The sequence below is a fragment of the Alosa sapidissima genome, chromosome 15 (assembly GCF_018492685.1).
Source record: "Alosa sapidissima isolate fAloSap1 chromosome 15, fAloSap1.pri, whole genome shotgun sequence".
Taxonomy (NCBI): Eukaryota; Metazoa; Chordata; class Actinopteri; order Clupeiformes; family Clupeidae; genus Alosa; species Alosa sapidissima.
In genome coordinates, this window is record NC_055971.1 from 31747809 (window position 1) to 31765308 (window position 17500).

Below are 17500 nucleotides of genomic sequence, written 5' to 3' on the forward strand. Positions count from 1 at the left end.
GGAGTGGAGTAGGTCTGGCGGCACGCCACCACTCGCTCCCCTAGCACACCACACCACACCTCGCCTTGCCTCCAGGCTACGCTTCCTGGGCCACAGGTGTGCTAGGCTGGGATGGTGGAAATCTTATGTGTGTGTGTGTGTGTATATTTGCATGGGTGTGACAGCATATAAGTGTGTGTGTGTTTATTTGGTGATCGGTATCACTGGGACTGTTTAGATAAGGATTTCTTTCATCCACACATGCTATGCATGCGATACAAAGCCAAATACACACTTACCTATACATAAACACACACACACACACACGCATACTGAGATCAGTGTAGGGAGCAAGGAAGGAGGTGGCTTAACCTCTCATTGACCTTTAATGAAATATAATATTTCTGTTTAGCTTGAGGAATAAGTGTGACACGTGTGTGTGCGTGTGAGAGTGTGTGCCTGTGTGTGTGTGTGAGAGAGGGAGAACTCTGTTTAAAATGAGCCTGTGCCAGTCGCATGCCTCCCTGCATTTGACCTGTTGTTCTGACCTTTGAACCCTCTGGTGTTGACATCATATTAGAACTCAAACCCCCCTCCCCCTCCTCAAAATGGAAAATAACCTTCCCCTTCTCCTCTGTCCTCAATCAGGTCCTCCTCTCTCTCGGGCCCGTATGTAAAACCACCTTTAAACCACCACTCTCACTCATTCAACACCACACAGGATCGCCGGACAGTACTGTCGAGGAAAGATCATGACAACTCCGCCGAGACGAACTGGCCTCGGTTAGAGCTGCGGGCATGAATAATGGAGGCCTGGCCATGCACCTCCTGAATAAGTACCGTCCAGTTTCATTAGAGTCCTTCAGCTCTGAGACCTGAGCTTTCTGAGACGCACCCAATAAGCGCTTTATGGGCCCATTTGCTTAAAAGGATATTCCACCATTTGGGGAATTATACTAATTTTCCACCTCCCCTTGAGTTAAACAATTGATTTTTACCTTTCTCCAGTTCATCCAGTCTTTCTCTGAGTCTGGTGATACCAGTTTTAGCTCCAGCCTAGCATAGATCATTGAATCTGATTAGACCATTAGCATCTTGCCTGCTAGCATCACGTTTAAAAGTGATTAAGATTTCCGGTAATTTTCCTATTTAAAACTTGTCTCCTCTCAAGTTAGAAAGTGTAATAAGACCAACGGAAAATGAAACGTGCCGATTATCTAGGCTGATTTGACATGGAACTATACTCTAATTCAGGCATAATAATCCAGTCACTAACCAATTTGTCTGCTGCAGCTCAACCTTGTTGCTGGAAGTTAGCCTACGGGGACTATTTTCAGGTGCTGCATGATATCATTGTGCTGCTGTGCCCATGGTGTTCCTTGATTATTACCCTGGAATGAGAGTTTAGTTCCATGTCAAATCTAACGCTTGATATCTATGGCACTCTTCCATTTCTCTAAAGCTTGATATCTATGGTACTCTTTCGTTTCTCTAACGCATAATATCTATTGTACTCTTTCGTTTCTCTAATGCTTGATATCTATTGTACTCTTAAAGAGGCCCTATGAAACAATTTTAGTAAAAATGACCTTAATTATGCAGGTTGAGAGTCGTTGTGATGGTTCTACAACACTTTTTGGGTCGTTTGGTGGGTGCTTCGTCTCCAACCTAGTGCTTCTCCGCGGAAAAAACGAATATGTAACTTTCTGGTCGCGGTCCGAACACATCTGGATGTAACTCGCCGGAAATACTCGAAAATGTAGTCAGATTGTAGTTTCTAAGACTGCAAAACGGACTCCGATTTGGCTTTTTTGCTGTTGAAATTGTAAGTAGCCTACCCTTGGGTGAACTTCGTTTTTGTAATGTGATTTGATAGTCTCTTGAACAATGTGTTTGCTCAACCGTTTTATTGTGAGCCCTATGTGTTTAGCTTGGTTTATTGATGGCTAGCACGCTAGCTAGTGGGGGTTTAGCGTAGCAGTCACTTGCTACCGAAGCTGCAGGGGGAGCTATGTCGTGAAACAGCGAAGGAATAACCAGACCTGCATAGGGCTTCTTCAATGCTTGATATCTATTGTACTCTTCTGTTTCTCTAATGCTTGATATCTATGGTACTCTTTCGTTTCTCTAATGCTTGATATCTTTTATGCTTGATATCTATGGTACTCTTCTGTTTCTCTAATGCTTGACATCTTTTATGCTTGATATCTATGGTACTCTTCTGTTTCTCTAATGCTTGACATCTATGGTAATCTTTCATTTCTCTAATGCTTGATATATATGGTACTCTTCTGTTTTTCTAATGCTTGATATCTATGGCACTTTTCAGATAAACTAGCTAAATTACACCTGAACTCAAGTGCTCCCATCTTGCCAAGGTCTTTCTGGCCCTTTCTGGGTGTTCTGCCGCTCTATGTGGGTTTGAGGATGTCAAGGCTCTCTGGCAAACACTACAAGCTCCTCCTGATCTACCGCAGCACTCTCATGGTGTTACACTGCAGCATGATTCTGCTGCCTGCTGTCTGCACACACACACACACACACACACACACACCTGATGGGTCTACTGATGAAGACTGCAGTCCAGTGAGTTTATTTAGAAGAGTCGGATACACTGAGAGCTTTAGCAGAACAGAGCTCATAATGATTTCAAACACACCAAACTGGACTTTGTTCATTGTCCAGATACAACCGTGTTGATGGAGTTTGTTTGTGTTATTGTTTTCAAATGAGAGCTGATCTTGTATGGCTTGCACAAATCTTACAGAGATGAACATGCGTATGCAAAACATGCGGCTGCTGCTTTGTATTTCAACACACCCCCTGAGGGCTCTTCTGCTGATCTCACCCTCTGCTTTGTTTTCAACATCTCTTTCTCCCTCTCTCTCTTTCTTTCTGTCTCTCTCTCTCTTCTTCTCTATCCCTCTATCCTCATCTCTCTCTCTGTATTTTTTTTGCGTGTTTTGCTTCCTCTACATTTCTCTCTCTTCTGTTTCACCATCTCACTCTCTCTCTTTTTACCTGGAACCCTCTCTCTCCTCCTCTCTCTCTCTTTTTACCCAGCCTTCTCTCTCTCCCCTCATCTCTCTCTCTCTCTTTTTACCCAGCCCTCTCTCTCTCTCTGTTTGTCTCTTAAGCCCTGGCATCCATCTTCTACGTCAGTGCTTTCCAGTTGGTGGGGTTGGTGTTGGGGTAGTGTGGGATAGGGTGAGGTGGTGTGGTGTGGGGTGAGGTGGGGTGGGGTGGTGTTAGGGTGAGGTGGTGTGGTGTGTGTAGTGTGGGGGTGAGGTGGGGTGGGGTTGGTGTGGTGTTGGGGTGGTGTGGGATAGGGTGAGGTGGTGTGGGGTGAGGTGGGGTGGGGTGGTGTTAGGGTGAGGTGGTGTGGTGTGTGTGGTGTGGGGGTGGTGTTGGGGTGGGGTGAGGTGGGGTGGGGTTGGTGTGGTGGGGTTGGTGTTGGGGTGGTGTGGGATAGGGTGAGGTGGGGTGGTGTTAGGGTGAGGTGGTATGGTGTGTGTGGTGTGGGGGTGGTGTTGGGGTGGGGTGAGGTGGGGTGGGGTTGGTGTGGTGTTGGGGTGGTGTGGGGTGGTGTTGGGGTGGGGTGAGGTGGGGTGGTGTTGGTGTGGTGTTGGGGTGGGGTGGTGTTGGTGTGGTGTTGGGGTGGTGTTGGGGTGGTGTTGGGGTGGGGTGGGGTGGGGTTGGTGTGGTGTTGGGGTGGTGTGGGGTGGTGTTGGGGTGGGGTGAGGTGGTGTTGGGGTGGTGTTGGGTGGTGTGGGGTGGTGTTGGGGTGGGGTGAGGTGGGGTGGGGTTGGTGTGGTGTTGGGGTGGTGTTGGGTGGTGTTGGGTGGTGTTGGGGTGGGGTGGGGTTGGTGTGGTGTTGGGGTGGTGTGGGGTGGTGTTGGGGTGGGGTGGGGTGGGGTTGGTGTGGTGTTGGGGTGGTGTTGGGTGGTGTTGGGGTGGTGTTGGGGTGGTGTTGGGGTGGTGTTGGGTGGTGTGGGGTGGTGTTGGGGTGGGGTTGGTGTGGTGTTGGGTGGTGTGGGGTGGTGTTGGGGTGGGGTTGGTGTGGTGTTGGGGTGGTGTTGGGGTGGTGTTGGGTGGTGTTGGGGTGGTGTTGGGGTGGTGTTGGGTGGTGTGGGGTGGTGTTGGGGTGGGGTTGGTGTGGTGTTGGGGTGGTGTTGGGGTGGTGTTGGGTGGTGTTGGGGTGGTGTTGGGTGGTGTTGGGGTGGTGTAAGGGTGAGGTGGGGTGGGGTTGGTGTGGTGTTGGGTGGTGTAAGGGTGGTGTTGGGGTGGGGTGAGGTGGGGTGGTGTTGGGTGGTGTTGGGGTGGTGTTGGGGTGGGGTTGGGTGGTGTTGGGTGGGGTTGGGGTGGGGTTGGGGTGGTGTTGGGGTGGTGTTGGGGTGGGGTGAGGTGGTGTTGGGTGGTGTTGGGGTGGGGTGAGGTGGGGTGGGGTTGGTGTGGTGTTGGGGTGGTGTTGGGTGGTGTTGGGGTGGGGTGGTGTTGGGGTGGTGTTGGGGTGGTGTTGGGGTGGGGTGGTGTTGGGGTGGGGTGGTGTTGGGGTGGTGTTGGGTGGTGTTGGGTGGTGTTGGGGTGGTGTTGGGTGGTGTTGGGGTGGTGTTGGGGTGGGGTGAGGTGGTGTTGGGGTGGTGTTGGGTGGTGTTGGGTGGTGTTGGGGTGGGGTGAGGTGGGGTGGTGTTGGGTGGTGTGAGGTGGGGTGGTGTTGGGTGGTGTGGGGTGGTGTTGGGGTGGGGTGAGGTGGTGTTGGGTGGTGTTGGGGTGGGGTGAGGTGGGGTGGGGTTGGTGTGGTGTTGGGGTGGTGTTGGGTGGTGTTGGGGTGGGGTGGTGTTGGGGTGGTGTTGGGGTGGTGTTGGGGTGGGGTGGTGTTGGGGTGGTGTTGGGTGGTGTTGGGTGGTGTTGGGGTGGTGTTGGGTGGTGTTGGGTGGTGTTGGGGTGGTGTTGGGGTGGGGTGAGGTGGTGTTGGGGTGGTGTTGGGTGGTGTTGGGTGGTGTTGGGTGGTGTTGGGGTGGGGTGAGGTGGGGTGGTGTTGGGTGGTGTGAGGTGGGGTGGTGTTGGGTGGTGTGGGGTGGTGTTGGGTGGTGTAAGGGTGGGGTGGTGTTGGGGTGGTGTAAGGGTGGGGTGGTGTTGGGTGGTGTTGGGGTGGTGTTGGGGTGGTGTAAGGGTGGTGTTGGGGTGGTGTTGGGTGGTGTAAGGGTGATCAACACGCAGTAATGCCCCGTTAAGAGCGTCTGCTGAGAGGCTCCTGCCAGCGTGGGTGGATGCTGAAATATTTAGCAGCTCCTCTCCTCTTCCTCTCTTTCTCTATCCCTTCCTTCTCTTTCTACTCCTCCTTCTCCAGTCCTCTCATCATCTCTACTCCTCCTCCAATCTCTTCTGCTCCTCTCTTCTCCTCCTTGTTCTCCTCCTCTCCTCTTTTCCACTCCTCCTCTCTCCATCACACCCCAAGTCAGGGGAGCTCCTGAGGGACGACCATCGTGACGCATGCAGTGGACACGACTCTAAATGTGTAATGAGTACAGTATGAACCACTCACACACACACACACACACACAGTGGACACGACTCTAAATGTGTAATGAGTACAGTATGAACCACTCACACACACACACACACACACACAGTGGACACAACTTTAAATGTGTAATGAGTACAGTATGAACCACTCACACACACACACACACACACACACACACACACACACGACTCTAAATGTGTAATGAGTACAGTATGAACCACTCTCTCTCTCACACACACACACACACACATCTCCACCCCACCTCCTCCTGCTCCTGTAGAGTGGGCTGGTGGCTGTTGCGTAAGAGTATATAAGTATATATACTTTTTTGATCCCGTGAGGGAAATTTTGGCTTCTGCATTTAACCCAATCGGTGAATTAGTGAAACACAAACAGCACACAGTGTACACACAGTGAGGTGAAGCACACACTAATCCCGGCGCAGTGAGCTGCCTGCTTCAACGGTGGCGCTCGGGGAGCAGTGAGGGGTTAGGTGCCTTGCTCAAGGGCACTTCAGCCGCAGCCCACTGGTCGGGGCTCAAACTGGCAACCCTCCGGTTACAAGTCCAGAGTGCTGACCAGTGGGTCACGGCTGCCCCACTCAGCTGTCCTCAATTCACCGCTGAGGATATATATATGTGTGTGTGTGTGTGTGTGTGTGTGTGTGTGTGTGTGTGTGTGTGTGTGTGTGTGTGTGTGTGTGTGTGTTAGGTTCTATCCTCCTCCTCCACCCCACCTCCTGACTTAATGTTGATCCTCCTCCATCACCCTGTGCACTATAAGAGCCTCCATCACCCTGTGCACTATAAGAGCCTCCTCCTCCATCACCCTGCACACTATAACAGCCTCCTCCTCCTCCTCCATCACCCTGCACACTATAAGAGCCTTCTGATCCTCCACCCTGTGCACTATGAGAGCCTCCATCACCCTGTGCACTATAAGAGCCTCCATCACCCTGTGCACTATAAGAGCCTCCTTCTCCACCATCACCCTGTGCACTATAAGAGCCTTCTGATCCTCCACCCTGTGCACTATAAGAGCCTCCATCACCCTGTGCACTATAAGAGCCTCCTCCTCCTCCACCCTGTGCACTATAAGAGCCTCCTTCCCCTCCTCCACCCTGGGCACTATAAGAGCCTCCATCACCCTGGGCACTATAAGAGCCTCTTTCAGGCCTGTTACACACACTCCTGACTTCAGGACTGTTACACACACCCCGGACTTCAGGCCTGTTACACACACTCCTGACTTCAGGCCTGTTACACACACCCCAGGTTTTGGCTGAGGCCTCCCGTTCTTTGAAGACCTCTGGTGGCCTCCCTCCACCCACCCCACCCCACCCCAGGGGCTGCTGGTGCTCTCCATCTCTGGGGAGTGGAGCAGTATCGCGGCTCAGGATGGGCACCAGGGCTTTAGGGGGCTCAGCTCCTCACACGGGGGGATACGGCTCCTGCTGCTCCTGCTGCTCCTGCTCCACACACACGGGGGGAGACGGCTCCTGCTCCTGCCGCTGTTTGCATGGCCTCCAGTAGGAGTCTGAGCACTAAGCACTGATGATCGATCATCTGGCCATTATTATTCTACAGCCCCCTGCTAGAAAGAAGTTCTTTTTGCCACACCATTTGTTTTCAAGCTCTCACTGTGAGCACGAGCGCGATTGTAGAGGACTTTAAAAAGGGGATTGTAAAGAAGTACAAAAAAGAGAGGGAAAAAGAGTGTTTGGTGCTGGGTGTGTGCAGTGTGATCAAAGAAGCCAGCGCTCTTTTGAAGCTACACCAAGGACCTCAGCTTTCACTGGGACTTATATGGGTTAATGGGAACATGGGCTGCTTTTAAATATGAATGAGAGAGAGAAGGGAAGAGAGAGAGAGGGAGAGGGAGAGAGAGAGAGAAAGGGAGAGAGAGAGAAGGAGAGATAGAGAGAGAGAGGGAGAGAGAGAAGGAGAGAGAGAGAGAGAGAGAGGGAGAGAGAGAGAGAAGGAGAGAGAGAAAGAGAGAGAGAGGTGGGGGAGGGATACTTTCCACTTGACTTCTACACGTTCCCCCCACTTCCAAAGCCACCATGCATAAGCTAGGCTGGAAAACAAAGAGCCTCATGTTTTGCACTGAATGTTTTGGACGCAGAGGCGAAGCGGCACAAAGGTACTGAGATGTTTACGAGCTGGACTCCCATCCCGCCCAACCTGTCCCCTGTAATTGGATAGCCAAGCAAGCAGGACTAAATCAATGTGTAAGGGCAATGTGAAGCCGACCAAAACATCGCTTACTTACTCCAGGCCCTGCAAAGCATAGAAAAGAGCAATGTGGTGTGTGTATGTGTGTGTGTGTGTGTGTGTGTGTGTGTGTGTGTGTGTGTGTTTAAGTGTGTGTGCGGGGAGGTTAACCTGAGTTCAGACGACAAGCAAAATTGGGCTAAACCTGATAAAGGCAAACTTCACTAACTCAGTTTCACGGGCCTGGACCGGCACTAACACCCTTTTAGCACACTCTTCTTCCACCCCTCCCTCTCTCCCTCCTCCCCCTTTCTTTCTGTCTTTCTCTCCCTCTCGACCCCCCTCCTCCGTGTGCATTCCAGGGATTCTTGGTCAGATAAGCCGCTCCGTAAGGTCATGCGTCACACAAAAGGGGCCGAGGCGCGGGCTATTGTTGCGTTTGCATGCCAAAGGACACCACTGCCCCTTCACCACCACCACCGCAGCAGCAACCTTTAGTCAGGATCCAGCTCAACCCCCCATCCACCGCCATTCAGCTCAGTTCCATTCACTTGAATTGGCCTCTATTTGCCTCTATCTGCCTCTATTTGCCTCTATCTGCCTCTATTTGCCTCTATCTGCCTCTATTTGCCTCTATTTGCCTCTATCTGCCTCTATTTGCCTCTATCTGCCTCTATTTGCCTCTATCTGCCATGGGGAGGAACTCTGTGTTGGCACGGCGCGCGCTTGCAAAGCAGATTGGGGGAGTGGGTTAACAGCCGCCATTCCACCTGACATCAATAGCATAGTAGAAACTAAATACTGTGTCCCATTTGCTAAATTCTCTCTCTCTCTCTCTCTCTCCTTCTGTTTGGGTGGGCTTGCTTGCAATGTTAAGTGTTGATAAATATTTACAATGTGTATTTGCAATGGTTGAACTCCTGATGAAAGCTGAAGGAACAGTGTTTCCCCTAGAATTTTTTCCAGCAGCGGTGCTATTACTTGGCGGGGGGGGGGGTTTGTTGCGCATTTTTTTTTATTTTTTATATCATACCTTCGTGTTTCTTTTGTGGACATTTTCAGCTTTCTTTTACATTATTGGTTAAAAATGATAGAAGAAAAATTAAATGGCACAACCATTTAATGACCATTAATAATTAAAAGATTATTTACAATTTATTTAAATTTGTCTTAATGGCAAAGGCCACACCCAATCTGCGAGCACTTAATTTTTCTGGGCTTTGAATTGAATTGAATTGTGGGGGGGCCATTAATGCTGACACGCATGCACGTAGCCAGATGCTCTCCTTGTAGTCTAATTCTCAGTCCCAAAACAACAAACCCACGTATAAAAAAGTAAATACTCACTTTTCTTCTACATCACTCCCACAGTTACCATACAACTCACTCACAATTAACTCGAAAAAGACCTAGGCTACTTGATTGAAGTGCGACCGTTCGTCTCACCGTCAAGAGAACGCTGAAGTTATGAGAACATGTCTTTCTGATAAGAGAATATAGGCTCCTATATGTCTAATGCCGTAAACGTAGAAAAGGTCTGTTTGTGATAGCCTATTATAGCTAAGTGGACAGAATTTAGGCTATACGTATATGCCAACATATGCTCATATTTCCTTTAACTATCAGACAGTTTAAACAGGCCTAGACTGTGTTCGCCTAGCTTTCCCATGCAAACATTACATATAGCCCTACGCTAACGTTACAAGTCTAGGCTACAATTAACGTTAAGACCATACACCTTGTAGCACATTGGTTTACTCTATTGCATTACTTACGTTTCAATAATTTGTCGTTGAATGTTGATGGAGGCTCATCTTTGGGAAATCAGCTCTCTGGATAAAATTGTCAGCCGGAGCAAGAGTTCTCAGAGTTGACGACACGGGGGGTAAATCGAATCAGCAGAAAGAACCGCATCACAACAGTAGGCTAAATCGCAACAAACTTTTTTCCCCCCATGTTAAATTCATTTCGGTAATCATGAATTGGTTTCTTTTATTTGATGTAGGCTAGGAGAGGAGGATGCATGTTTCACATTAGTGTCAATGTGTCAAAGCAGGCTTTGGATCAGAGGAATTGCTCAAGCTTAACATATGGCATAGGCTACAAGCGAATTCACGGCATACAAACAGCTTCGTGATGAAATATAACTAATATCATTTTTTATTGTCACCAGGCCTATAAGTAGGCTATTTATTGTGTAACCTACAAGTGAACGTTGACACCATAGGCTACACTGTGGCGGAGCAAGACCCCATCAGTCGGATAGCTAAACAATGTAACCGTGTTCAGAACGTAGGCTAGCCATATGGGCTGCAGACTTGTCTTTGGGCTTGTAATCACCTGACACATCATGCCGCATATATGTCCTGAATAATGAGAGGCTAAGTGCGGATTTGATGCACTTAACTTACTCAAGACTTTCAGAAAACAATTTCGAGATGACGTTGGCCATTGTGCTTTTACAGTGTGTTAAGTGAATCTCGTGATATTATGTTGCAGCGGCGCTGAAAATCCATTGTAGGGGAAACACTGAGGAAGTCCCATTTCCCACTATTACAGAATGCTCAATGCAAACTGGATTAGCATATATACACACTTATAATAAAAACATGTATTGACAGACTGATTATGACTTTTCTACAGCCCGACCTCCCAAAACCTTGATTTCACATGTTCAATGTGAGAATTGGCCCTGTCCATCCTTTGGCCACTGACAGCAGGGATTGCACACATTCGAGCCTGCAGGCATGGTAGCACAGGCCATTGCACACATCCGAGCCTGCAGGCGTGGTAGCACGGGCCTGTGCCCAAGACAGAGCTGAAGGTAACCTTGGCAGCCAGTGACATTCAGAAACCTGTGGCTTTGAAGCTCCACAACACTGCAATGGCGCCCTCTGCTGAGCGCAGCGCAAACAGCAAGTAAAACGCACCACAGCAACAGCAGCCCCTGCCATTTCTCCCACCACGCCTGCCCGCCTGCCAGGCTCGGTCTCCTCGTCTTACGCTATCTATCAACATGGCTGACAACCCAGATGTCCGTTACTGACCTCATGCAGAGCAAACATCACCTGCGTTTACCTACTGTCTGGACCAGGCTTGATGCTCTCTGCTAACGCTGATGCCATGTTCCGCTAGCTGGGCTAAAAACAGGCAGATGTGATGCTAGCTGGGCTAAAATAGCACAACTAATCCCATGTTTTCCAAATCCCCAGTGGGACTCCAGCAAGTGCACCAGCCCATCAACCTCATTATGACAGGTGGTGACGGTGCATCGTCAGTGACACATTGTTTCAGGACAGAATGACAGAGGGGAAAAACACATGACACGCCCGGACCTGTTATAGCGCACAAACACATTGAAAAGAATACAAAAACACACACCCCTTACACACACACACACACACACACATACACACACAAAAGAAAAACATGTGTGAGCATGTTTTACACATCTGCAGAAACATATTAAAAATAATATGAACACACACAGCCCTTCCACACACACACACACACAAAGCATGTCCCTAGAGAAAGGATCTTTTTGCTCCGGGCCTGACTGCAGCAAGTCCTCTTTCTCACAAGCCTGCCCTGCTTGATCCCCTTCCACAACGCAGCAACCGGTCAGACACCTGCTGTGCATTTCTCCACCAGTCATCCTTGTGAAACACTGATCAACATTCAATACAACCCACACTGGACCAACACCGAAGGCTTTCTTTGCCCCAGTGCAATCACAATAGCATCACACTTTTTCTAGCATGAAGGATCAACGTGACACCTGTGTGACCACTGGCTCAAGGGTCAGAGCGGCGGGTACTCACCGATGCGGAGTGAGTCCGGCCCAGCGCCTGGTTCTGGTTGTGGTTCTCCTGCTCCCGGCACTGCAGTCCGGCCAGGTGCCTCTCCAGCGTGGCCCAGTCCATAGTGGGCAGCTGGTTCTCCTCCAGCGGGCACTCGTCCCTGTAGCCCGTGCCCATGCGCTGGGTGGCGTTCGTCCCTGTGCCACCCCCGCCGCTGATGCCGTGGACTCCAGAGCCAAGGCCGCCGCCTCCACCTCTACCGACGCCGGTGCCAGCCAGTCCTCCAGCCACTCTGCTGTTGCTGCTGGCTGTCCGCTGGCTTGTGAGCCTGCTGCTAGTCTTTGCCCCTGTGGTGGTCCTGGAGGTGGTGTTGGTGGCGGCGCCACCCACAGGCGAGCGGAGGTGGTGCGTGCTGGGCAGGATCAGGTTCCCGTTCTGCTTCAGCTCCTCGGGCACAGCGGCCGCCCGGGTCGCCGTGGGTCCGGTTAGCGGCGCCGGGCTCTTCACGTCCTGTAACTCCTCGGCCAGGCTGCGGCTGTTCACCGCCTTCCGGAAGCTTCCGGCGCCACCGCCAACCCCACCTCCTCCGAGGGTCCCCGCGGCATTGTTGGCCAGGTCGGGGTCATCGGCGTCTCCGTAGCCCCCGTTACCGCCACAGCCGTCCCCGTACTCGCTCTCCCACTCCTCGATGACCTTCTTCTTGTACGCCTGGTAGTCCTCGTCCTCCTCGTAGTCCTCCAGCGGCGTCAGGTCCAGGCTGGGAGAGCACGGCGTCACCTTGCTCGAGTTGGACTCTGAACTGGAGCGGCTGGACGCGTCGCTGCCCAGGTCCATACCATCCTCCCGGTAATCCTGAGAGAGAGAGAGACAGAGAGAAAGAGACAGAGAGACGCAGAGAGAGAGACAGAGAGAGAGAGTGAGAGAGACAGAGAGAGAGAGAGATGCAGAGAGAGAGAGACAGAGAGAGAGAGACAGGCAGAAAGAAGAGAGAGAATTTAGTGCTGATAATCACACAGCCTCTTCCTGCTTGCTTGCTCTTCCTCTGCTCTAGAGTTGCCATGACACCTCTGTATGCAGATTCTCCCCAAAACACCCTCACATACACCACCAACTCCCCCCAGCATACAATGACATGCCACATACTACAGTATATGGCAAAATCAAACAAGAATAAAGCGCTATTCTTTTTCCTTTTCATTTCTCTGTGTCCAACTCCTGCTTGAATCCTCTCCTCTCCCAGAGCTCTGCTCACACTTGCCAGAGACACTCGGAGGGAATACAGCAACAATGGGCATAGAAGTCATTGTGTCTGTCTTCACAAAACAGAGAAACTCTACTTGTGCCATGAGAGACACCCTTTGTGCTGTGTTGTAATTTGTTGCAACAAAGCATAGGTATTACTGTGGAATAGAACAATTGTGTTCAGTTGATGAATTCCCAAACACGTGCTGCTCCATTCAAAACATCTAGTCTATTTTTAACTCACCGACTTTTTATGTATTACGTCCACATTATGAGCGGATGCAGAAAGATAAGGATCTTTAACATCTTACATAGTTAATTACAGTATTATACACTTTATTCATGGATGACCTCATAATTAAACACTTTTGGGGAGGTGAGCATTAGGCCTGTGTTTGAGCTGTACATTTGCACTGGCACAAACCAAGAAACCAGTGGAATGGACATCTAACCTTGACTCAGTGGTTCCAATACATGAGCAAGGGTGTCTTGATTGATTACAAAGCTAATGAAAATGTCTAAATTGTTTACAAGCTGTCTGGAGTCCACTGCGATGCCCTATGCCTCGCCTTGTTATCAGACTGTCATCGAAAGTCCTCACATAAGGCTTGCAAGGAGTAGTCCCTGATGACGACACACCCTTCAATACAAATCAGGCCCTTCTGGGGACCATCGTTCATCAGCGAGCTAGAACAGCTGAACCAAACACCTCCGCATATGCATTAGGTATCCTCTTTTCTAGGCCCCCTAGCAGTGCTGCTAATCAGACAAGTGATTGACCTTTAAAATAACTCGTTTGTAAAATTAACCAAGATGACAAGAGTGTTGCCAAGATGCCAAATGCGATGTTACAAAAGTGCAGAGTCGCTTTATATTCTACTAGGGTTGGTGTGCCATCGCAACAGAGAATTTAGAAAACCAGAGGGTGTCAGGGCATGCAATGCATGTTTTCATATTTGGGCTATTTGGATACAGAATTCACGGGAATAGCGCACAGGCTAGTCTCGCAAAATGACAATGTTTAGTTGTTTCAGCGGTGTGAAATTCTAATGGCATCAACCTGCCAATAATAAAGTTTGCCATGTGGCCAGATCTCCGACCTGAAGTCACATTTGCATTGATTCGGGGAGAGAGCGCGCGCGCGCCTGCGAATTCAATTGCAAGCAAGCCGCTCGGCCGGCACTCATTGTACACAACAACAGTGATGGCGACTACGTTGTAACATAGTATCGTTTCATAAACGGAGTCGACACTTTTCGCTCGTCACCATGGAAATACTCACACGTGCACTATAACCTTTTCGCTCTTACATGCGATTTAGCCGAATTATGACTACCAGCTTACCAAAACGCTCATCAAACCGATGTTCTGTCTGCATGAATGTTACGACCTCTCCCCGCGAAACCTGTCAGGTTCACTTCCACCATATAACATTAACCATGGTAATGTGTTTGGATGAATATGCTCTAGCCCTTCAACAATTAGAGTTGCAAAGGCGACACCCGACACAAGGGAGATAGCCTAGAAGAGTCGTGGGAATTCGTTTTTAAATGTGCACTTGCTTAGATCCTTAAAGGGGCGATGACTACGCAGGGAAGCCGTGATTATTCCTCCAGATCTCCAGGCTACAAGCGGACACGTCAATGTTCAGGCTATGCTGACTAGCCTACATGACATTAACATTAATTCCTTACCCCGCGCCGGGTCACTTTATTCTGTATTACGAGTGTAATTATTTAAAGTGATTCAGTCTGCGAGAGAGGGGGAGACCGCGTGGGATACGGTGGGACCCGCTTTAGTTTATCCCCTCGGATTAACCTCCTGCCAACACACACACAGTACATTTGGCTTGCTAGCCGACAATTCATACAAATACACAGCTGCGCTAAAGCTCAGCGACAGATAGAGTTTTGCATTTCATTATTTAAAAAACAACATATCAGACCGATTATTTGGTCAACTTCTGCAATCTCCCCATTATCTAAAAGGGCACTTAGGCACGATGCCGTGGACACGAAATATCAAACATCTCCGTATGAGTTGGCTACGTCATCTCTATGGTGCGAAGCATGGAAGTTGAGGTGAAAACCAGCTGATCAAGTCCCCGATGCCGGCGAGCAGTGGAACCCCACCGATTCAGGAAAAGGTGTTTCAAAAAGCATTACGCGCATATTGCGAAGTCATTCGTACAGAAATGATGTAATGCTCCAAAAAAGTCAAGGAAGAAACCCGATCTTCACCCGGCAACCGAGCGCGGTGACCGAAACCCACCCATCTACGCGACGCCACTACAAGGGTTATGACTACCGCGTTAGGAAAATAGCCTATTTCAAGTTGCCCTATTAAAACGATACGTTGACACACATTGTCAAAGACCGTGATTTTTGACTTTTGAGAAACCCTCTGGACATTTAAAGACAAACACGCTTCCTAGAGAAAATCATGACATAATGCTTTTAAACGGATGTCTTTAAAAGGATCAATGTGACGTTATTTCAATATCTACAGAGATACAAGGCGTGAAAACAAACAAGCTGGATTACTTACTGTCATAATTCTCTGTCAAGGTTCGGACTCAAGACATTTTCAGCTGGGCGACAAAGGGGCGTGATGTACAAAAATAGCGGAGAAAGCAACTATACTTGAGGAATAATTTGAACCCTCAGCAATGGCTGCTAGCCGCGCATATGACAGAAAGCCGGCAAATGTACGCGAGCCTCGGCTGCGTTATTCATTTCTCAGCTCGTGTAGACCGTGGAACCCAACCCTGGAGCACTTCTGTGGCTGAGTTCAAAAATAGACGAGTTCAAAATTCTCCGGCTTTCCAGCGTCCAGGTCTGAATCGCTCGCTCCTCTCCCAGTAGACACACACATACACACACACACACACACACACACAGAGAGAGCAAGCTGCGCGCGCGCGCCCTCGCAGTGTCTCTCTCTCTCTCACACACACACAAACACTCTCTCTCTCTCTCTCTTTCCCTCTCTCTCTCTCTTCTGTGAAATGATTCACTTAGACCAGCACAAACTCCACCACTGACTTGAGACGGTTCATACTTATCTAGGAATTCGAGTCTACTGAGGAGTGAGCTTATTTATGGAGGACATCCGAAGACAGTAGGCTATAACAGAAGACATTCTCCAGCTATATGGCTCCTCTATGTGAAGCACAAGAAACGCAAGGACATAAAGCATTTATTATGCATCAATCAATAATAAACGTGGACAAACATCACTCAGCTGTGGCACAACGTAGCCTGCACCATGAAGCAGATGTACTTAAACCAGTATGTCAATCAGTGTATTTCGGAGAGGAGGATGTTTACTCTAAACACAAAATCATGTGAAAAAGATTACATGCACTGTACAATAAAACAGAATGAATGGAATAAAAACAAACATGCTCTGGGTCTGTTTTTATTCCAAAACATGGAATAAAGAGTGTTTCTGAGAACACTGGGCACTGTATGAATAGACATTTTCACCAGATGGGATTAAAAGCCCCAATAATGGTGGTGTTTCATTTGAAAGGCTGCTCGCTGTAAAGCCTCTTTCGCTATCTCGAGAGGCATGGAAATCAAGGGTCCTCTAAAACTGAGATGCTGGAGTCACAGAGGCCCTCCAGGGACAAGGCTGTAATTACAGCAAAATGGACTCCTTGACAAGTGCCCAGGGCTAGGCTTGCATGCATGTGCAAGTGTGTGTGTGTGTGTGTGTGTGAATGTGTGCACACATGTCTGTGAATTTGTGTGTGTGTTTTTGTGTGAACTATATGAAGATCCTCTGAGAGGGGGAATCTCATTCCCATCCCCTATTCATATAGTATAGTATAGTATATATACTTTTTTGATCCCGTGAGGGAAATTTGGACTCTGCATTTATCCCAATCGGTGAATTAGTGAAACACAAACAGCACACAGTGAAGTGAAGCACACACTAATCCCGCGCGCAGTGAGCTGCCTGCTACAACGGCGGCGCTCGGGGAGCAGTGAGGGGTTAGGTGCCTTGCTCAAGGGCACTTCAGCCACGGCCCACTGGTCAGGGCTCGAACCGGCAACCCTCCAGTTACAAGTCCAGAGTGCTAACCAGTGGGCCACGACTGCCCAATATTTAAGGCCACATCCAGTAACTCCCTGATACATCTAGAGGTTCAGTACCTGATGACACCCACTGCATTGTCTAAATGTCTAAATGTCTAGATCTCTAGATCTCTAAATCTCTAGATCTCTAGATGTCTAGATCTCTAGATCTCAAACTCTAAATGGTTTTAAATGAGCTAATAGTGGGGGATGCTGTCAGCACAGGCCTCCGCGGGATAAACATGGCACTGCTGAATCCGCAGCACAGACAGACACTTAACATGGCACTGCTGAATCCGCAGCACAGACAGACACTTAACATGGCACTGCTGAATCCGCAGCACAGACAGACAATTAACATGGCACTGTGAAGGCAGTAGCTGAACACCGTCTGTCTCGGTTGATGCCAATCGAATGATGCTGAGACGTGATGTCATGTCAGAAGCACACGTGTTCCGTGTGTTGCAGTGCCGAAGCCGTCAGTCGCAGCCAAGGTGTCACGGAAAGGTCTGCCTTTGATTTTTCACGTCCTCAGTGTGGAAAAAAAAATGGAAAAAAAAGAAGCCTTCCTCAAATAAGTCCTCTTCCTCAGCCGTGTTACGATCTGCTCACTTGAGTCACGGCGGGGGCACAGGGGGAGAGAGGAAGAGGGGAGCC

The 17500-nt window shown here is 49.3% G+C and overlaps 1 protein-coding gene across 2 annotated transcripts in view; it reads right to left on the bottom strand.

Moving 5' to 3' along the window:
• The window catches only part of schip1 (schwannomin interacting protein 1), a 76628-nt gene extending 61010 nt beyond the window's left edge, over positions 1 to 15618 (bottom strand). Inside the window, exons 1-2 of one of the 2 annotated variants that reach the window (XM_042064503.1) lie at positions 15309 to 15618; positions 11541 to 12371 (exon numbers count right to left, since the gene is read on the bottom strand). In XM_042064503.1, the coding sequence (XP_041920437.1) occupies positions 11541 to 12371; positions 15309 to 15314 (837 nt within the window). In that variant the 5' untranslated portion in view covers positions 15315 to 15618. Of the gene's footprint in view, positions 1 to 11540; positions 12372 to 14105; positions 14392 to 15308 lie in introns of those variants that run through there. The other variant, XM_042064502.1, reaches the window with a different exon arrangement.
• Positions 15619 to 17500: the final 1882 nt, after the last annotated feature.